The sequence below is a fragment of the Carcharodon carcharias genome, chromosome 13, assembly GCF_017639515.1.
Source record: "Carcharodon carcharias isolate sCarCar2 chromosome 13, sCarCar2.pri, whole genome shotgun sequence".
Taxonomy (NCBI): Eukaryota; Metazoa; Chordata; class Chondrichthyes; order Lamniformes; family Lamnidae; genus Carcharodon; species Carcharodon carcharias.
In genome coordinates this window covers 86097929-86120483 of record NC_054479.1, presented here as the reverse complement: position 1 = coordinate 86120483, position 22555 = coordinate 86097929, and the positions used below count along the sequence as shown (strand labels likewise).

The window sequence follows — 22555 nt, the reverse complement described above, 5'->3', positions numbered from 1 at the left end:
CCATGAAGGAATGAATAATAAATAAGGGAGAAGGAGAGAGATGGGTAGGATAGGGAAGAGATAACTAGAATGGGAGGAGTCTTGTGTGATGTATAAACTCTGACACAGACCAATTGGGCCAAATGGCTGGTTACTGTATTGTAGATTCTATTTGGATAATGTTTTTCTAAATTGATGCATTCTTCAGCCTTGCTGAAGACATGAGTAACACATCCTTGGAGACTGTGCAGGATAGTGATCCACTATCTGCTGTGCACTGACCTCCTTAGGCAGCACTGTCACTGCTTTCAGCTTTGGGTTTGGAAAGGAGGTTGGAATGTTTCAGCTGTCCTTCAGATTCCCAGACATTCTGAAGTGCCCGCCCAGGTATCATCCTGAACCATATTTGAGATGACCAATACAGGGTTAGCCCCCATTCTCTTCAGTGGATATTGAAAATATTGCTTCCTTTGATTCTTTCATTTCTCTCTAGTCCAAGCAACTCTTTGCTTTGTTGGTGCCACTCTTGGTCTCCCTTCTACAACTCAGACATTTGGCCAATTTCCTTTGATCTCAGAAGGAACTCCATTGTTAAAGGGGCCTCCAGGAAGCTGGTTTCCTCCCGTGTGTCAAGGACTTGTTTATCCCTTAAAAGCTCTTTAAAACCCAAAATCCAAGGGCTGAAGAGCAATCCCGGGTGGGCAAATTGCCACCCGCAACTAAATAATATTCCAAATAGCATTAATAAGTTTGACATAAAGATATAGGGTCTCAGACAGATTTAAAAGGTTCCAAAGGGATAAACCCCAAGCAGTAGATACTTTTTAACCTGGGAACACCAAGAGAGACAAGTGATGAGATTTGTGAAGCTTTGATGATCATTGTGAGGGATCAATGAATGTTGGAGAGTAGATTAGAAAGAAGTGGACATCATGCCAGCTTTCCAAATGGATCAAAGACCCAGGTAACTGCAGTATCATTCCCGTTACATCAATATCAGAGGTATTCTGAGTAGGCATGAGCAACATTCCCTCTATTTTCCCTTCATCATGCGTGTCTAACACTGCGCAGTCCCTTTAAGAGTGCCGTGCACCTACTCGTGTACATCTTGAAGGGACCGCTGTTCCTGTGTTGTCTGCTGCCCCTGCACAAAATACTCCTGATCGCTGTGAGGCTGCGGGGCACATCCTAGAGGGAACACTGGGCATTAGGATTACAGATCTGATACCCATTCGCAGCATATGGGGGATTCAGGAGGGAGATATCCTGTCAAACTAAGCTCCTCAGCTTCTCTCTGACACTCCAAATGGACGTGGTAAGCGTGGGTTTTGAAAAGGCATTTGACAAATTTCTGTCTGAAAGACTGCTACAGAAGCTTATAGTAAGGAAGGACTCAAGCAGAGCCCGGGAATGGATAAAAAGCAGTTGGTACTTTTTAAAAGAGGTAGGTATTGATTGCTTTACGGAGAACTGGCATAGGCTCGATGGGCTGAATGACCTCCTTCTGTGCATAATGACTGTATTAATAGTACAACTTTAACCAAACTTTTGGTTGCCTGCTCTTAAGGTTCCTTCTTTGGCTCAGTGTCAGTTTGTGTCTGTGACAATGCCTTGGGATGTTTTAATACATTAAAAGCGCTATTTAAACTTGAGTGGTTGTTGGGATCCATAGTGTTTCTAATTCATATTAATGACTTATGTTCAAAAACTGAATGACAACTGGTCAAGTTTGCAAATGAGAAGGAGCACCTCTGATCCTGAGGAGACAGCTCAGAAACTACTGAAAGAGCTGGGGCAAAATATCAAAGTGGGCAGAACAATAGAAGATGAAGCACCACAGGCAAGTGGAAAATGTTGGACATAAGCCAGAAGTATAAATACTTCATAAAACAAGGCTGTAAATGTCAGAGGGGTTCAGAAAATTTAACAATGGAGCCAAAAAACAAGCAAATTGAAGGGGCCAATTGGCCTTTCATCTGTATCTATCCTCTGATGTGGAACATCAGCCCCTCGAGCCTGCCCTGCCATTCAACTAGTTTATGGCTGATCTGTAGTTCAATTCCATTTACCCACTTTTACTCCACACCCCTTATCTGACAAACATCTATTGATCTCAGTTTTGAAAGCTTTAATTGAGCCCCAGTATCTATAACCTTACGGAGGACAGAGTTCTAGTTTTCCACTACCCTATGTATGAAAATGTCCTCCTAATTTCACTATTAAATGGCCTGGCTCAGATTTCATAATTATGTACCCTGGTTCGGAATAGATAGGTTTTAATGGTTGTCATTAAGAGGAGAAAGAAGCATCAAGGTTTAGTGAAAAAATTACAGAACTTGGGGGCTCAGAGTAAAAGATCCCCCAGGAAAGAGTGACCATAACATGGTAGAATTTAGCATTCAGTTTGACAGTGAGAAACTTGGGTCGGAAACAACTGTGCTAAACTTAAATAAGGGTAATTACAAAGGGATGAGGGTAGAGTTGGCTGGAGTGGTCTAGGAAAGGAGTTTAGCAGAAAACACGGTTGATGAACAATGGTAGACGTTTAAGAAAACAGTTTATGATTTGCAACAAAGATACAACCCAGTGACGAAGAAGGATTCTAGGAAGGGAATAAACCAACCATGGTTAACCAAGGAAGTTAAGGATAGTATCGAATTGAAAGAAAAAACATACAATGTGGCAAAGATTAATGGTAAGCCAGAGGATTGGGAAAGTTTTAAAAACCAATAAAAGATGACCACAAATAAATAAAGAGGGTGAAAATAAACTTTTGAGGGTAAACTAGCAAGTAAGAGCTTCTTTAAATATATAAAAAGGAAGACAGAGGCCAAAGTCAATATAGGCCCCTTAGAGAATGAGGCTGGGGAAGTAATAATGAGGAACCAGGAAATGGCAGAGGAGTTGAATAAATACTTAGCATCTGTCTTCACCGTAGAAGACAGTAATAGCATTCCAAAATTATGAAATAATCAAGGGGCAAAAGGGGGAAGGAAATAAATATAATAACTATCACTAGAGAAAAAGTACTAGGGAAACTAGTGGGGCTAAAGGTTGATAAGTCCATTGGACCTGATGGGTTGCCTCGTAGGATATTAAAGGAAGTAGCTACAGAGATAGTGGATGCACTGATAGTAATCTTCCAAGAATCCTAAGATTCTGGAAAAGTTCCAGAGGATTGGAAAACTGCCAATGTAACACCCTTACTCAAAAAGGGAGACAAAAAACAGGTAACTTTAGGCCAGTTAGCTTAACATCCATCACTGGGAAAATGTGAGAGTCTATTATAAAAGATGTAATAGCAAAGCATTTAGAAATGCATAACATACTCAAGCCAAGTCAGCATGGCTTCATTGGATGGAAATCATGCCTGATAAATTTATTAGAATTCTTTGAGGTGGTAACAAGCAGAATAGATAAAGGGGAACCAGTGGATGTAATATATTTGGATTTCTAAAAGGCGTTTGATAAGGTACCGCAAATCAGACTACTTAATAAGAGCCCATGGTGTTGGGGGTAAAATATTAGCATGGATAGAAGATTGGCTAACTAATAGAAGACAGAGTTGGGATAGAGGGGGCATTTTCAGGATGGCAACCTGTAACTAGTGGAGTTCCACGGGGATCAATGCTGGGGCCACAGTTATTTACAATATATATTAAAGACTTGGATGAGGGAAATGAATGTACTATCACCAAGGGAAGGCAAGTGGTGAGGATGACACAAAGTCTACAGAGGGAATTGGGGGTCATCATGCATGGCATATGGCGACGGCGGAGTGGTATTGTCACTGAACTAGTAATCCAGAGACCCAGGGTATGCTCTACGGACCTGGGTTTGAATCCCACCACGGCAGATGGGGGAATTTGAATTCAATACAAATCTGGAATTAAAAGTCTAATAATGACCATGAAACCATTGTCGATTGTTGTAATAACCCATCTAGTTCACTCATGTAATTTAGGTAAAGAAATGTCAATCTTACCTGGTCTGGCCTACATGGGACTCCAGACCCACAACAATGTGGTTAACTCTTAAATGCCCTCTGAAATGGCCTAGCAAGCCACTCAGTTGTATCAAACCACTACAAAGTCATAAAGAAGGAATGAAACTGGACGGACCACCCGGCATCAACCTAGGCACCGTAAATGACAAAGGCAAAGTCAGCCCTGTCGACCTTGCAAAGTCCTCCTTATTAACATCTGGGCGCTAGAGCCAAAATTGGGAGAGCTGTCTCATAGACTAGTCAAGCAACAGCCTGACATAGTTATCCTCACATACAAGTAATGTCCCAGACACCACCATCACCGTCTCTGGCATTATCCTGTCCCACAGGCAGGATAGACCCAGCAGAGGTGGCAGCACAGTGGTATAGGGTTGGGAGGGAGTTGCCCTGGGAGTCCTCAACATCGAATTCAGACCCCAAGAAGTCTCATGGCATCAGATCCCTGGACTGGGGAACTCTGGATGTCGAGGGGTATACAGGATTGGATAAAAAGGGAGGCTTATGGCAGTTACCAAGGGCTCAAAACAGTGGAAGCCCTACAGGCGTATAGAATGTGTAGGGGGGAACTTAAAAAGGAAATTAGGAGAGCAAAAAGGGAGCATGAAAAAACATTGGTAAGTAAAATAAAGAAATAGCGAAAGTTATTTTACAAGTACATTAAGAGTAAGAGGATAACTAGGGAAAGAGTAGGGCCCATTAAGGACCATAGTGGTAATTTGTGTGTGGAGCCAGAAGACGTGGGTAGGGTTCTAAATGAATACTTTGTGTCGATGTTCACAAGTGAGAGGGGCGACGTGGGTATGGAAATCAGGCAGAAGGACTGTAATATAATTAAAGAAATTAGCATTGAAAGGGAGGAGGTTCTAAGTGGTCTGGCAGGCTTAAAAGTAGATAAATCTCCAGGCCCGGATGAGGCTGTTGGGTGTTGAGTGAGGCTGTTGAGTGAGGCAAGGGAGGAGATAGCAGGGGCACTGGCAATAATTTTCAATTCCTCTCTGGCTACAGGAGAGGTGCCAGAGGACTGGAGGACAGCCAATGTAGTGCCGTTATTCAAGAAGAGAGATAGGGATAAACCAGGGAACTAACCTCAGTGCTGGGGAAACTATTGGAAGCAATTCTGAGCGACAGAATTAGTCTACACTTGGAGGGGCAGGGATTAATCAAGGACAGTCAGCATGGTTTTGTTAAGGGGAGGCCATGTCTGACCAATTTGATTGAATTTTTCGAAGAGGTGATCAGGTATGTAGATGAGGGAATGCATTTAACGTAGTCTACTTGGACTTCAGCAAGGCTTTTGATAAGGACCCGCTTGGGAGACTGATAACGAAGGTAAGAGCCTATGGGATCCAAGGCAATTTGGCAAATTCGATCCAGAATTGGCTGAGTGGCAGGAATCAGAGGATGATGGTCGAGGGATGTTTTTGTGACTGCATGCCTGGGTCCAGTGGGGTTCCACAGGGATCGGTGTTAGGTCCCTTGCTGTTTGTGGTATGTATATATATATATATATATATATATATATATATATATAAATAAACGATTTAGACTTGAATGTAGGAGGGTTGATCAGTAAGTTCGCGGATGAAACAAAAATTGGTGGGGTGGTAAATAGTGAAGAGGATAGTCTTAGATTACAGGAGGGTATAGACAGGCTGGTCAGATGGGCTGATCAGTGGCAAATGGAATTTAATCCGGATAAGTGTGAGGTGATGCACTTGGGCAGGACATACAAGGCACGGGAATACACGATGAATAGTAGGACCCTGGGAAGTACTGAGGATCAGAGGGAACTTGGTGTGAATGTCCACCGGTCCCTTAAGGTAGCAGGACAGGTAGATAAGGTGGTTAAGAAGGCATATGGGATACTTGCCTTTATTAGCCGAGGCGTAGAATATAAGAGCAGGGAGGTTATGCTGGAACTGTATAAAATGCTGGTTAGGCCACAGCTAGAGTATTGCGTACAGTTCTGGAATCCGGATTTTAGGAAGGATGTGATTGGACTAGAGAGAGTGCAGAGGCGATTTACCAGGATGTTACCTGGGCTGGAGAGTTTTAGTTATGAGGGGGGATTGGATAGACTGGGGTTGTTTTCCCTGGAGCAGAGGAGATTGAAGGGGGGACATGACTGAGGTGTATAAAATTCTGAGGGACATAGATAGGGGAGACAGGAAGGAACTTTTCCCCTTGGTGGAGGGAGCAATAACCAGGAGGCATAGATTTAAGGTAAAGGGCAGGAGGTTTAGAGGGGGTGTGAGGAAGAATTTTTTCACCCAGAGGGTGGTGGGAATCTGGAACTCACTGCCTGAAAGGGTGGTATAGGCAGAAACCCTCATAACATTTAAGAAGTGTTTGGATGTGCACTTGCAATGCCATGGCAAACAAGGCTATGGGCCTAGTGCTGGAAAATGGGATTAGAATAGTTAGGTACTTGTTTGACTGGCACAGGCTCAATAGGCCGATGGGCCTTTTTCTGTGTCTGTAGACCTCTATGACTCTAGGTCAAGCATGGGCAAGGAAACCTCCTGCTGATTACCACATACTGCCCCGCCCTCAGCTGATGAATCAGTGCGCCTCCATGTTGAACACCATTTGGAGGAAGCACCTAGGGTGGCAAGGGCACAGAATGTACTCTGGCTGGGGGATTTCAATGTCCATCACCAAGAGTGGCTCGGTAACACCACTACTGACCAATCTGGCCGAATCCTAAAGGACACAGCTGCTAAACTGGGCCTGCGGTAGGTGGTGAGGGAACCAACAAGAGGGAAAAAAAACATACTTGATCTCATCCTCACCAGCCTGCCTGCCGCATATTTATCTGCCCATGACAGTATCGGTAAGAGTGACCCCTGCACAATTCTTGTGGAGACGAAGTCTCGCCTTCGCATTGAGGATACCCTCCATCGTGTTGTGTGGCACCACCATTGTGCTAAATGGGTTAGATTTTGAACAGATCTAGCAACTCAAGACTGGGCATCCATGAGGCGCTGTGGGCCATCAGCAACAGCAGAATTGTACTCCAACATAATCTGTACCCTCATGGCCCGGCATATCCTCCACTCTACCATTATCATCTAGCCAGGTGATCAACTCTGGTTCAATGAAGAGTGCAGGAGGGCGTGCCAGGAGCAGCACCAGGCAAACCTAAAAATGAGGTGTCAACCTGGTGAAGCTATAACACAAGACTACTTGCATGCCAAACAACATAAGCAGCAAGTGATAGACAGAGCGAAGCAATAAAACAACCAACGGATCAGATCTAAGCTCTGCAGTCCTGCCACACACAGTCATGTATGGTGGTGGACAAGTTAACAACTCACTGGAGGAGGAGGCTCCACAAACAGGCCCATTTCAATAATAAGGGAGCCCAGCACATCAGTGCAAAAGATAAGGCTGAAGCATCTGCTACAATCTTCAGCCAGAAGTGCCGAGTGGATGATCCATTCAGGCCTCCTCTGGAGGTGCCCAGCATCATAGATGCCAGTCTTCGGCCAATTCAATTCAATCCACGTGAAAAGGCTGAAGGCACTGGATACTGCAAAGACTGTGGGCCCTGACAATATTCCGGTAATACTACTGAAGACTTGTGCTCCAGCACTTGCCGCACCCCTAGTCAAGCTGTTCCAGTACAGTTACAACACTGGCATCTACCTGGCTATGTGGAAAATTGCCCAGGTATGTCCTGTACAAAAACAGCAGGACAAATCCAACCCGGCCAATTACCGCCCCATCAGTCTACTCTCGATCATCAGTAAAGTGATGGAAGGGGCCACCAACAGTGCTATCAAATGGCACTTACTTAGCAATAACCTGCACACTGATGCCCAGTTTGGATTCCGCCAGGGCCGCTCAGTTCCTGACCTCATTACAGCCTTGGTTCAAACATGGACAAAAGAGCTGAAATACAGAGGTGAGGTGGGGTGAGAGTAACTGCCCTTGTCAAGGCTGCGTTTGTCAGAATGTGGCATCAAGGAGCCCTAGCAAAACTGGAGTCAATGGAAATCAGGGGGAAAGTTCTCTGCTGGTTGGATTCATACCTAACTCAAAGGAAAATGATTGTGGTTGTTGGAGGTCAGTCATCTCACCTCCAGGACATCATTGCAGGAGTTCCTCAGGGTAATGCCTTTGGCCCAACCATCTTCAACTGCTACATCAATGACCTTCCTACCTTGATAAGGTCAGAAGTGGGGGTGTTCGCTGATGATTGCACAATGTTCAGCACCATTCATGACTCCTCAGATACTGAAGCAGTCCATGTCCAAATGCAGCAAGATCTGGACAACATCCAGGCTTCGGCTAACAAGTAGCAAATAACATTCGCGCCACACAAGTGTCAGGCAATGACAGTCTCCAACAAGAGAGAACCTAACCATCGCCCATTGACATTCAATGGCATTACCATCATTGAATGCCCCACTATCAATATCCTGGGGGTTACCATTGACCAGAAACTGAACTGGACTATCCATAAAAATACTGTGGCTACAAGGGCAGATCAGAGACTAGGAATCCTGCGACAAGTACCTTAACTCCTGACTCCCCAAAGCCTGTCCACCACCTACAAGACACAAGTCAGGAGTATGATGGAGTACTCCCCACATGCCTGGATGAGTGCAGCTCCAACAACATTCAAGAAGCTTGACATAGTCCAGGGCAAAGCAGCCCGCTTGATTGGCACTACATCCACAAACATTCACTCCCTCCATCACCGACGCACAGTAGAAGCTGTGTGTACCATCTACAAGATGCACTGCAGGAATTCACCAAGGCTCCTTGACAGCATCTTCCAAACCCACAACCACTACCAACTAGAAGAACAAGGGAAGCAGATAGATGGGAACACCATCACCTGGAAATTCCCCTCCAAGTCATCCATCATCCTGACTTCGAAATATATCGCCGTTCCTTCACTGCCGTTGGGTCAAAATCCTGGAACTCCCTCCCTAACAGCTCTGTTGATGTACCTAAACCACATGGATTGCAGCAGTTTAAGAAGGCAGCTCACCACCACATTCTCAGGGGAAACTAGGTATGGGCAATAAATGCTGGCCCAGGCAGTGAAGCCCACATCCCGTGAATGAATATTTTTTTAAAAAATCTCAAAAAGCTAGCATACAAGCTCAGCAGGTAATAGGGAAGGCAAATGGAATAAAGGCAAAATACTGCAGCTGCTGGAAATCTGAAACAAAAACAAAAATGCTGGAAAAACTCAGCAGGTCTGACAGTATCTTTGGAGAGAAAGACAGAGTTAACGTTTTGAGTCCGCATGACTCTTCTTCAGAGCTAAAGGGAAGTAGAAGTGTAGTGAAATATATACTGTTTAAGGGGGGGTGGAACAGGTGAAGCTGGGTAGAAGGCTAGCAATCGTTGGAGGCAAAGGAGAGATTGCAAAAGATGTCATCAGCAAAAGGTCAAAGGGTTGTTAATAGTGGTGGTAATGGCTAAAAGAGGTGACATTAAGAGTGGAAAGCAGAATGTGATGGAATCTCACTTTACATCCTGGCGACATGCAAACTGTTTCAATTAGGGCCCATGCTCCAATAAGCGGAGTTACTTATCAAGTGGGTGAAGGCCTATAGTGTCACTGAATTATTTGAATCGCTGTTCTTAGGCATGGGTGAACACATTACAGATCAGATGATCTTGACAGTAGTACAATCCCGGTTTGCTCACCTCCTCTTTCCTCTGCACCAAACTCTTCAGTTCATTCACTTCATTGGTTGCGCTCTCAAACTTCTTCTGCCACTCTTGTTTGACCTGCTCGTGCAATTTTTCCTAATCGAACAGGAATTGGGATCAGTTATTGCTGAAGGAGTGAAACTGACTCCCCGCGTCACCAACAGAGGTGAGCATGGGATCTCCTCTCTTTAAAATGTTTACACATGTGAAGATTCAGACTGGCTTGCAGCAGTCGAGCTATTTGTGTGGTTAGTAAAGATGTGATGGATTGAAATACTGACAGACTTTGCCTATGGAGCGACTGCTGGTTCAAGGTAGAACAAGGAAAACAAGAAGACTTGCATTTATATAGTGCCCTCCATGACATCCCAAAGCGCTTTCCAGCCTATGTTGTATTTTTGAAGTGTAGTCACTGTTGTAATGTAGGAAGTGTGGCTGCCAATTTGCACTCCGCAAAATGCCAGAAACATCCACGATAAATGGCCTAGAGGCCACCTGTTTTAGTGATGTTGGATGAGGATGAATATTGACAAGGACATAGGGAGAATTCCCCTGCTTTCCATTGCGTCATAAAAACCTAACTGACTGTCTTTAGGGAAGTAAACCCACTTGTCACACCTTTACTGTGTAACTCCAGTGCCACAACATGAAAGTGTTGGACTTCTAACTATCCTTGCAGCCTTCCCCTGTCCGGTTACAAGGCAGTTCACCACTCCCTTTTTGTGGGAAACTAGGGAAGAGCAATAAACGCCAGGCTTGCCAGAGAGATTCACAGCCCAAGAGTGATATACTTTAAAAAAATATCCAAGGTTTATACAGGTACCTGGCAGCTAGTACACACTGACCTTTTCATCATGGGCAGTTTTCATCAAATGACGCTCTTTCTCCAATTCTGCTCGTGTTTCTGCGAGGGCCCTCGAAGTCTTGGTGAAGCTGCCCTTGGTTTCCATCAGCTCCTTGGATGAAGCCTCCTTCTCCAGTCTGAGTGCCATAAGCTCCTTTTGCATTCTGCTCTCACTCTCTGCCTTATTCTTTGCATCCTCCTTCAGCCGCTCGAGCCCCTGGCCCAGCTGAGCTTGCTCTTTCTCATACTCCAGCGCCTGTTTCCTTGTCTTGTCCAGGGCCTTTGATTTCTCCTGTAGTTCCTGCTTTACACCACAAACCCTGGAAGTAAGAAAAAGTTGGTCATAAAATCAGTTCAACAAATTGTGACAGCTTCCGTATAAACATTCACAATTCAGGTTCCATGCGTCACCGTAGTCGATAAAACTGAAAATATTAACTCTTTGCACATTGCTCCAAACTGGGCTTCTTTCCCTCCAAGGGCTTTGAAAGTTCAGTGCTTTGAAAATAAATTAAACACAACCCATAGAATACTATTGGGTTAAACCCCCGGGATGAAAAGGGCCAATTACAGTGTAAACATGGAATTGGCTGAGAAACAGGTAGCAGAGGGCAGTAATGAATGGTTGTTTTCGGACTGGAGGGTAGTATACACTGGTGTTCCCCTGGGGTCAGTATTAGGATCAAAAATAAAAACAAAGCACTGGAAATACTGGCAGCACGTGTGGAGAGTGAAGCAGAATAAATGTGTCATGTTGAATATGACTGTTCTTCAGAACAGCAAACTATTTCAGATTTCCAGCATCAGCAGTATTTTGCTTTTATTTCAATATTAGGAACACTGCTCATATATCTATGCCTGTACGTGGGCATAAGAGCATAATTTTAAAGTTTGCAGGCTTCACAGAACTCAATGTAAAAAGGTGAGGATTAGTAACAGGCTTCAGGAGAACATGGACTGGAGAAATGAGCAGACGCAGGGCAGATGCAACTTATCACACAAAAGCGTGAAATTATGCATTTTGGAAGGAAGAATAAGGAGAGGCAACATCAACTGAACAGTTCCATTTTAAAGTGAGTGCAGGAAAGGAGAGACCTGGGGAATCTCACATAAATCTTTGAAGGTGGCAGGACAAGTTGATAAAGCAATTAAAAACAAGATCATTGACTTTATTAATGCAGAGATGGAGAACAAAAGCAACAAAATTATAGTAAATCTTTATAAAACACTTGTTGTACCCCAACTAGAGTATTAGAAACTAGAAGGTTAAGGAGCAATTTAATGGAGGTGTTCAAAAACATGGGACCTTCTGACAGAATAGAAAGGGAGAAAGTATTTACAATACCAGAAGGGTTGGTCGAGGAGACAGATTTAAGATAATTAGCATAAACATCAGGGGGAAATCTTGTTTTTCTACAGTGAGTTATTGTGATCTAAAATGCACTGTGGGAAAGGATAATGGAAACAGATTCCAATAACAACTTTCAAAAGAGAATTAAAAATGTACTTGAAAAGGGGAAATTTGCAGGGCTAATGGATAGATCTTTAAAAGAATCGTTTCAGGCATAATGGGCCGAATGGCCTCCTTCAGCGGATTATGATTCCAAGCCAACAACACAGAAGTCGACAGTGATTTCACTCCTTACATCTCCTTCTCGGCCTTGAGCTGTTGGTTCAGTTCTTTGATTTGGCTCTCTTGAGCAGAGTGCTGTTTTTGGAGCTGATTTCGGTCATCTCGGGCCTCTTTGATTTCAGATTCTAGTTTCTAAAAGAAGAAGCCTCATTATTGCACTGTAATGACTTTTTCAGCAGGCTCTGTGTAAAACCTCACATGGTGCAATTAAAGATTAGCTACTTTTTATTCAGAGAGCTAGTTAGCTGCGGTTTAACTTCATTTTGGTTTAAACTTACAAAACTGATCAAAATACCTATTTGGATTGTTTTGTGAGGGACTAAGACCTCACCCTCTTATTGCTATCTCAAAACCTGAATCTAAGTCTGTCTGTGACAAAGAAGCTACCTAGCAGTATCAGAGAAATTTGTGCTTCGTTATCCCTGAACAGACATTAACAACCCACCCCCACTACCACTGTGGGCTACACAGACCAAATTCAAACAGAGCTAATACAAGGCCATCTGCATTTCATAACCCAGGCTGGCCAACCAGAGTCTACTCGTCTGACAGGACAAAGGGCCAAAGGGCCCCACAACATTCCTTTCAATTCTTAATGGTTGAGACATTTAACCATCTCGGGTTCCCAGATGAGGAATACACATCCCTTGTCAAAGACAAGGTGGAGAGGTGGGAGTCATGAGGTATGGACCTCTGGCTTGTGGAACCAGTAACACTGCATTGCTGTACTGCAAAGTCTCAGTCTGCCATTTCGCCATCTTACTAGCAGCATCACAGACAAGGAGCTCTGGCCCAAGTTGGACACCTGGCCCCACCTACACTGCTTCCACTGTAAATTCTGTACCATCGCCTACAAGACTAATTCAGCACTGCGTGCTTATCTCATTGCATAAAGTCAACGCTACCGGGAAAGTGAATTATCCAGCATCGATTTTCAGTCCACCAACCTCTGAGAAGGAATACTTCACTGGACTTTGATTCAGGGCTCTGAAATCCACATGAAGCACTATTTATTTTCTCTGTGGTCTCTTCACTGTAAATCTTTCTTTTCTCTATCCCTCTTTTATGGTTTGAATGCAAAGGAGGCAGCATTGCGGCCCTACGTTTTGAGCATGTGCAAATAGACTAACGCTTTGAGTTCATCCTATCTCGAGTGTTCTGCAGGGTTATTAATAAAAAAATTGGATTGCACCAAAACCAAGGGGTTGGGAAATATGCTGCCGCTTATAAAGAGGGAAACAAATCAATGCACCCTTCTGTTTATGGGCGGGTGGTGAAAAGAGAAATTAGTGCCGTTTAAATCAACCCCCCCCTCTGCCACCTCCTGCCCATAATAGTTGCTTTTGGGGCTTTAATGCAGGCAGCTGCTGTGATAAATCTTTGGAATAATGTAAGTGGTGACCATCAATTGCACAGCAGTTCATGGCTCCATGCAGTTTAACTTTTTATTAATTCATTCTCAGGACAAGGGCATCACAGCATTGGTTGCCCATCCCTAATCACCCTTGAAAAGGTGGTGGTGAACTGCCTTCTTCAACCACTGCATATGATGCAAATTAGGGAGGGAGTTCCAGGATTTTGACCCAGTGACAGTGAAGGAATGGTGATATAGTTCCAAGACTGCAGCGGTTCAAGAAGGCAGCTAACCAGCACCTTCTCAAGAGCAATTAAGGATGGGCAATTAATGCTGGCGTAGCCAGCAACGCCCACATCCCATGAATGAACATAAAATCAAAATTCAGGATGGTGTGCGGCTTGGAGGGAAACTTGCAGGCGATGTTCCCATGTGTCTTGCCCTTGTCCTTCCAGGTGGTTGAAATCGCAGGTTTGGAAGGTGCTGACAAAGGAACCTTGGTGAGTTGCTGAGGTGTATTTAGTATATTGTACACACTGCTGCCACTGTGCACTGATGGTGGAGGGAGTGAATATTTAAGGTGGTGGATGACCAATCAAGCGGGCTGCTTTGTCCTGGATGGTGTCAATCTTCTTGAATGTTATTGAAGCTGCACTCATCCAGGCAAGTGGTGAGTATTCCATCACATTCCTGACTTGTGCCTTGTAGATGGTGGACAGGCTTTGGGGATTCAGGAGGTGAGTTACTCTCCGCAGAAGTCCCAGTCTCTGGCCTGCTCTTATAGCCACAGTATTTATAAGGCTGGTCCAGTTCAGTTCTTGATCAATGGCTTGGACTAATTATAATAAAGATGAGCTGAGAAAAGGGTATTTTATCTGAAAACTGGATTGCAGCAATCCTGGCTCAGTTTGTTTTAAAGAAAATCATTTGTGAAGCTTATTCCATTCACATCACCACTGGCACTTGATAATGTTGATTAAAGATCTGTTCATTAAACTCGATCTCAATGATCCCTTACTGTGCTGTAAGGAGTGAGGTCTATCTGTCTTTTATACATATGGTACTTAGTGCTTTCTTCAGAAATGTGGCTATTATATTTAAATTGAGAATGGGAGGGGGAGAAGAAGCACTGTTTCCTGCCAGCGCAACATGGCCACGCAAGAAAGCCACCGATAATCTGTGTATGTGCAGAAATCCAACAACATCACAGCTGCAGGCTGCAGCCTGGAACTCAGTGACAGAATAGGGAGGGAAGGATTTGCAGACAGGAAACTGGCATATTGTGGGATATTTTACTGTAGCCATGTTGGTGAGTGTTTTTAAACTCTGTCTCATTATCCCAGTAATGTAAGTGGATTGTAGGTTGCTGAGAGAGTGTTAGATGATGCAATATAATTGCCCCCTATAAGGTTGGAGGCCGTTAACCCAAGCCTGTCAGCAGCATACAACTGCACATGTACAACGTTGGCAGTAAACGCAGCCTAAAAAAAACCAAGGGTCTGATTTCACTATCATTCCAACAGTGATAAGAAAAAGAGCTGATCCAATGATTATCTGGAGTATAAATTTAGATCCCCAGTTAACTTCTAGTGACCTCTAAACCAGCCCAGCTGAGAAAAGATCTATAATGCACCAATTGTGTAATGTATTGCCTTTGACATCAACTTCTTTTTATTTATTTGTGAGATTTGGGTGTTGCTGGAAAGGCCGGAATTATTGTTCAGCTCATACTTTATTGATATGTGTAATTTATGTCACTATGAAAATGAAAGTAAAAATACAGTCCCATTTCTCAGCTCTTGAGCTTGCATTATATAGAACACTGTATTACGTACATTATACACTGGAAATTAAGCATTACTACTCCTGCTCTTCAGGATAAATGTTATCTATAAACTTTAGAGTTTGTTATAATTTTGACCTTAATTTGTGTTTCCAGTTGTTCTACTTTCTGCTCAGAGATCAGTTGCTTCTCCTTGTACTCTTTAAGGCTATTGTCCAGTTGAGTGCAATACTCGGTCTTCTCAATGAGTTTGGCTGCAGTCTGATCCAGCTGGCCCTGGGCCTTGGTCAGCTCCTAGGGAAATACATGTCAAAGTCAATATAAGAAAATAACTTCCACTTCTACAATGATTTTTTATGGCCACTAGACATCACTTTACGGTGCTTTGAAGTGTAGACACCGTTGTAATGTAGGAAACATGGCAGCTAATTAGTGCACAGCAAGCTCCCATAAACAGCAATGTGATAATGGCCAGATAATGTGTTTTTGTGATGTTGATTGAGGGATAAGTATTGGCCAGGACACTGGGGATAACTCCCCTGCTTGCCTTCAAAATGGTACCATGAGATCTTTCACATCCACCGAAGCATGCAGGTAAAGCCTTGGTTTAACATCTCATCTGAAGGATGGCACCTTCGACAGTGCAGCACTCACTAGTTTTTAATGGGTTATGTTGAAAGTAGGATTACAAGTCATCAAATACCCTCAATTTTCCTTCCACCCCAAACGCAAAGCAGGAGTTCTCACTGTTGAGTGGAAATCCATGCCACCATCCCCCAACCCCCACAATAACGAGTTACATGAAACAATCACTAGGTGCTGCACTGAGAGTGTCAGTCTTGAATTTTGTGCTCAAGCCCTGGAGTGGGACTTGAACCCGGAACCTTGTGTGTCAAGAGACAAGAATGCTAGAGGACAACCACAACTTGTACTTGCATAGCACCTTTGACATAGTAAAATGCCCCAGGGTGTTTCATAGGAGCATTATAAAGTGAAATTTGACACCAGGCTACATAAGGAGAAAGAATGAATGATCAAAAGCTTGATCAAAGAGGTAGATTTTACAGAAGCATCTTAAAGTGAGGTACAGTTGGTGAGGTTCAGACAGGGAATTCCAGAAGTTAGGGCCCAGGCAGCTGAAGGCCAATGGTGCAGCGATTAAAATCACAGATGCACAACAGGCTAGAATTGGAGAGGCACAGGTGTCTCATAGGGTTGTGGGGCTGCAGAAGATTACAGGGAAAAGGAGGGATGAGGCCACGGAGGGGTTTGAAAACAAGGATGAGAAATTTAAAATCAAGGCGTTGTCAGATCCTGCCGCCAATGAAGGTCAGTGAGCACAGGGGCAATGGGTGAATAGGACTTGGTGAAAGTTAGGATACAGGCAGCAGAGTTTTCGATGAGCTTGAGTTTACAGTGGAGTGCAGGGTGGGTGGCTGGCCAGTGGAACCCTGGAATAGTCAGGTCCAAAGGTATCAATAAGGTGTAGATGAGGGTTTCATCCCCAAAAGGTTAATGCAGGGGTAAACTCAGACAATGATGGAAGTGGAAGCAGGTGGTGCTGATGATGGTGAGGATAATGGTTCGGAAGCTAAGCTTGGGTGGTCAAGTAATCCAGAGAAAATGAATTCAAATCCCATTGTTCCAGTTTGAAAATTTGAGCTCAGATTAAAAATACAAATGTGCATATTAAAAGCTGGTCTCGGTAAAACTGACTGTGAAGTTGTCAGATTGTCGTAAAAAAACTAATTGGTTCACTTATGCCCTTTAGAGAAGGAACCCTGCTGTCCTTACTGGGTCTGGACTATTTGCGATGTCAGTCACATACCAACATGTCTGACTTTGAACTGCTTAAAAAGCTACTCAGCTTAAACAAGGGTAAGCAGGGGTGGGCAATAACTTGCAAGTAACTCCTACATCCTGCAAAGGAATAATGTCTAAAGAACGTTTCCCCATAACTGGCAGGCTACTTTAATTTATATGAGCATTTTTAATGGGTTATGTTGAAAGTAGGAATACAATTCATCAAGTACACTTTCTGCCCTCAATTTTCCCTCCACCCCCATCGCAAAACAGATTTTCTGGCTGTCAAGTGGAAATCCCCACCCCCCGCAATAATGAGTTTCACGAAACTCGTTAAAGAGCTTTCTCTAACCTTACATACTAATTTGCAGCTCGCTGTGTAACTAATAGCCAGCTTGCTTGATTTTTTTGCATGAGTGTAAATAGTAACTGTTGGTTTGGAGTCTTACTAGGTGTTGCTCGTACTGACATCACTTAACATTTAGTCCTGAAGCAACAATGCAAGATAAAAGAATATATATTAATCACCTATAATGTATTAATCTTAAATCTGTACAAACCTCTCATCACAGAATTGTTGCAGCGCAGAAGGGGGCCATTCTGCCTATCATGTCTGCACTGGCTCTCTGAATGAGCAATTCAGTTAGTGTCATTCTCCCACCTTATCCTCATAACCTTGAGGTCCTTTTTAGGTAACAATTTAATTGCCTTTTGAATGATTCAATTGAACCTGCCTCCACCAATCTCAGGCAGTGCATTCCAGACTCTAGCCACTTGTGTGAAAAAGTTTTTCCTCGTGTCGCTTTTGCTTCTTTTGCCAATTATTTTAAATCTGTACCCTCTCGTTCTCCATTCTTTCACAAATGGGAACAGTTTCTCCCTATCTACTCTGTCCAGGACCCTCATGCGATGTCAGTCACACACCAACATGTCTGTCATGAATTTGAATACCTCTATCAAATAATGTGAATACCCTTCCATACTAAATGTGTACATAGAAATTTCAGGTGGAGAAATTAGATTGTCAACTTTTTAAAAAAAAAATCATTTATGGGATGTAGCTTGGCCTGCATTTATTGCCCATCCTAATTGCCCTTGTTCAACAGGCATTTTAAGAGTGCTGTGGGTCTGGAGTCACATGTAGGCCAGGCCAGGTAAGGACAGCAGATTTCCTTCCCTAAAGGATATAAGTGAACTAGGTGGGTTTTTACAACAATCGACAATGGTTTTGTGGTCATCAGACTTTTAATTCCAGATTTTTATTGAATTCAAATTTTACCATCTGCCATGATGGGATTCAAACCCAGGTCCCCAGAGCATTAGCCTGGGCCTCTGGAATACTAGTCCACTGACAATATCAGTATGCCACTTCAAGGCAATCAGACATTCCTGCTGTGATGGGTGTTGCTGTGCTGCCATTAGGAAAAGGGTGTAATTGCAATGTGGCACATTTACATTGGCAGTTTCCATTGTCATGCTGTCATGGGAATTTAGAATGGAAAGATAAAAGGCAGAACGCATGACTTTAAAAACAGGTGCTGAAGTATCAAAGTCCAGGACCTGCTCTTTATCCTGAAGGGCATGTTTGGCGGTTTCCAAATGGTTTTCCAGGTCAGCTCTTTGTGCAGTTTTGGATGCTTCTGCAGACAGCAGCAGCTCTGTTTTTCCCTTCACCTGAAATATTAGAGAAAACATGAGTTATAAAGACGGCTATCAGGCATCAGAGAGCCTCATTTAACTCTGGAGAACGGAATATACAAACAGGAGGCAGCCCCTTGGTCCCTCAAGCCTGTTCCTCTGTGCCGCGATTAAATTAGATCATGTCTGATCTGCACTTCAACCCCATGTGCCCACCTTTGCTCCACATCTCTTCATACCCCTGCCCAGCAAAAATCGATCAATTTCAGAATCAAACATTTCAGCTAAAATAAGGGAAAATACTGCGGATGCTGGAAATCTGAAACGAAAACAAAAAATGCTGGGAAAGATGACTGCATCTGTGGAGAGAGAGACAGAACATTTCGAGTCCATATGACTCTTCTTCAGATCTAAAGGGAGGTAGAGATGTGGTGAAATATATACTGATTAAGTGGAGTGTAACTGGTATAGCTGGACAGAAGAGCAGCGTTAGATGGAGGCAAAGGAGAGATGGCAAAAGGTCAAAGAATTGTTAATGGTTGTTCATGGTACCTTCCCATGCAATCGCAGAAGGTGCAACACCTGGCCCGTTTCTAACCCCCTCCTCACCGTCCAAGGGCCCAAACACTCCTTTCAGGTGAAGCAGCACTTCCCTCCACTTGGTCTACTGCATTCGTTGCTCCCAATGCGGTTTCCTCTACATTGGAGACACCAAACATAGATTGGGTGACTGTTTTGCGGGACACCTCCGGTCTGTCCGCAAGCATGACCCAAACCTTCCTGTTGCTTGCCATTTCAACACATCACCCTGCTCTCATGCCCACATGTCCATCCTTGGCCTGCTGCAATGTTCCACTGAAGCTCAACGCAAACCGGAGGAACAGCACCTCATCTTCCGATTAGGCACTTTACAGCCTTCCGGACTTAACATTGAGTTCAATAACTTCAGACCATGATCACTCTCTTCCATCCTCACCCCTGTTTTTCATTCCCCTTTTTTCCATATTCATTTTTATTTTATTCTAATTAGTTAATTTATTTTAATTTTTTTTTTTCTTTTCCCACTTATTTTCATTATTATTTTTTACATTTATTTCCATTTTCATTCATCGTTTTATCCCCAGCTTTTAGCCTATTTTCGATATTTCTTCCCACCCACGTCCCCTCCCCCTATCCCACCCCCACTAGGGCCATCTGTCACTTTCCAGAGTGCTTACCCTGGTCCAGCCATTATCATATCTTGCTTCTTTAATGTCACCATTAGCACCTCCTTTAGCCAGTACAACCACCATTAACTACTCTTTGACCTTTGGTTTATGACATCTTTTGTCATCTCTCCTTTGCTTCCATTTATCGCTGGCCCTCTATCTAGCTTCACCTATCCCGCCCCCCTTAATCAGTATATATTTCACCACATTTCTACGTCCTTTTAAATCTGAAGAAGTCATATGGACTCGAAACGTTATCTCTGTTTCTCTCTCTCCTCAGATGCCGTCAGACCTGCTGAGTTTTCAGCATTTTTTGTTTTCATTTCAGCATCCACAGCCATTTGGAGGAGAGAGATCCATCCAGATTGTCCCTTTGTGTAATAAAGTGCTTCATGATTTCACTTCAAACTAGCCGAGGTCAAATAGGAGTGAAACATTTGATTTATTTTCATCGTACGAAATAACTAAGTTATCGAATTCAAAAGGAGAAAATACCTCAAGCAGATTCATGCGTGGAGAAGGGTAAAGTGCATTGCTCAACTATTCTGACTGGTGTGATGAACATCACATTTTGCAAAAAAAAGGAAAAAATTGTATTTTTGGAGATATTCCCTTAACCAAAGTGAAGCCAAACTAAGCTGCTGAAAAGGGTGTAATCCGATCTTGCCCCTTCAGGCATAAACCTTGCTGGGGTGGCTGGTTTTCTTGGGCAGCAGCACAGCCTGAACGTTGGGCAGGACCCCACCCTGCGCTATGATGGCCCCTCCCAGCAGCTTGTTGAGCTCCTCCTCGCTGCAGATGGCAAGCTGCAGGTGGCGAAGGATGATGCGGGTCTTCTTTTTGTGCTGGGCCACGTTGCCAGCCAGCTCAAGGGCCTCGGCTGTCAGCTGCTCGAGGACAGCAGCCAAATAGGTGGGAGCTCTGGCCCCAACACGCTCAGCATAGTGACCCTTGCGCAGCAGCCAGTGGATACGGTCAATGGGGAACTGGAGGCCAGCTCTGGAGGAGCGAGTCTTGGCCTTGGGACATCCTTTGTCTCCGGTTTTACCGCGACCAGACATCTCTCCTTCAGAACAATCTTCTCCGACCGACAGCCGGAGAGAAGCAAACCTGTGACCTAAGGTTACTATGGAAATGAAAGCTAATTAACCAAAAAAGGACTAATAGAAGCCAACTGGGAGGATTGGATTTCAGCTTTTGGTGCAGAACACACACACAAATCCTGGTGTTCAGGAGAAAAAAAGTCAGTTTTCTGTTTAGCAGAAAAGAGGACCGACAGGAGCGCTTGGTGAAGCAATGTATGAACTAGCTAAAAAGACTGCAACTTAAACGTTGTACAAATAGCTCAGGCATGCTCAAGAACTGGGTGTTTTTACCAAGGCGACCAGACTGTGAACCAGGGCTTTATTGGTTGGCCAGTTGAAAATGAACTCTGGAAAGCTATGCCATCAAGATTGTCATGACCTGAGAGGGAGGAGGTTTATAGAAGCTCACCTTGTTGGTATCTGGAGAATTTGGATGGCTGCCTGTGCGAGTGACAAGAGGAGTAAATCCATTAAGTGAGAGTTGTTACATATGGAAGGCAGAGTTTGAAGAACTTTGGAACTTCATGTGATGCCATTTATGTGCTAGGGGTGTTGCTGGGAATCGAGAGAGAATTATCTTTGTGTATCGGCTATTTAGAGTGAAATTCATCATTTCTATTGGAATAACCTTTGTCTGTTAATGCATGCCTAATTTATATTGATTTTGGTTTAATTGTTACGGTAAAAGTTTTAAAAAGTGAAATCTTATCCATCGATTCCCTCCATCTGGGTTGCTTGGGAATTCCCTTCTAAGGTTATTGGTCTCTACTGCGGTCGTAACACCTGTCTTTCACAGTAGATTAAAGCAAAATACTACAGATGCTGGAAATCTGAAACAAAAATTGCTGGGAAAACTCAGCAGTACTGACAGCATCTGTGGAAGGAAAGAGTTAATGTTTCAAGTCCAGATGATTCTTCTTCAGAAATTGACTCTTCAGTTCTGAAGAAGAGTCATCTGGACTTGAAACATTAATTCTTTCCCTCCACAGATGCTGTCAGACCTGCTAAGTTTTTTCCCAGAAATTTTTGTTTTTGTTTCACAGTAGATTCACTGCCCACTTATTACTGTAACAGAATGCCTGTGGGGAAAGCAATGGTATCGGACATTCACTGCACAGAATAGGATCAAATGGCCGTTGGGCAAGGGCTAGCACCAGCTCTTCAATGGACCTGATCACCTCTTGTTGCATTTCCCTGCCCTTTCCCACTAATAGCAGGGGCTGTTTAAATGTACCACTGCATAAAATCCAGTTTTACGAATTTTATTGGATATTAGATATTTGTTACCACTTATCACTTGATTTAACCACAGTGCTTGACAAATGTTTCAAAAATACACTGCTGGAAACTCAAAAACAATTGCACCCAGTTGCATCAATTATGTACAATTAAAACCACACAAACATTTTAGTAGATATAACACGCTTAAAAATGAGTGAGCAGGAGATAAGCATGGTAACGACCAAGCTAATAGATTGGAGAATGACTAACTTTGAAAAATTGAGAATAGAACTTTGGAAAATGAAATGGACAATAATAACAATGA

The 22555-nt window shown here is 43.5% G+C and overlaps 1 protein-coding gene across 3 annotated transcripts in view; it reads right to left on the bottom strand.

Annotated features, from left to right (window-relative positions):
* eea1 (early endosome antigen 1) overlaps positions 1 to 22555 on the bottom strand; it is a 137472-nt gene that overhangs the window by 38332 nt on the left and 76585 nt on the right. For all 3 annotated transcript variants that reach the window (XM_041202848.1, XM_041202850.1, XM_041202849.1), the window contains 5 exons: positions 18639 to 18752; positions 15414 to 15569; positions 12152 to 12270; positions 10507 to 10825; positions 9656 to 9757 (listed from right to left, as the gene is read on the bottom strand). In XM_041202848.1, coding sequence (XP_041058782.1) covers positions 9656 to 9757; positions 10507 to 10825; positions 12152 to 12270; positions 15414 to 15569; positions 18639 to 18752 — 810 coding nt within the window. The remainder of the gene's footprint in view (positions 1 to 9655; positions 9758 to 10506; positions 10826 to 12151; positions 12271 to 15413; positions 15570 to 18638; positions 18753 to 22555) is intronic.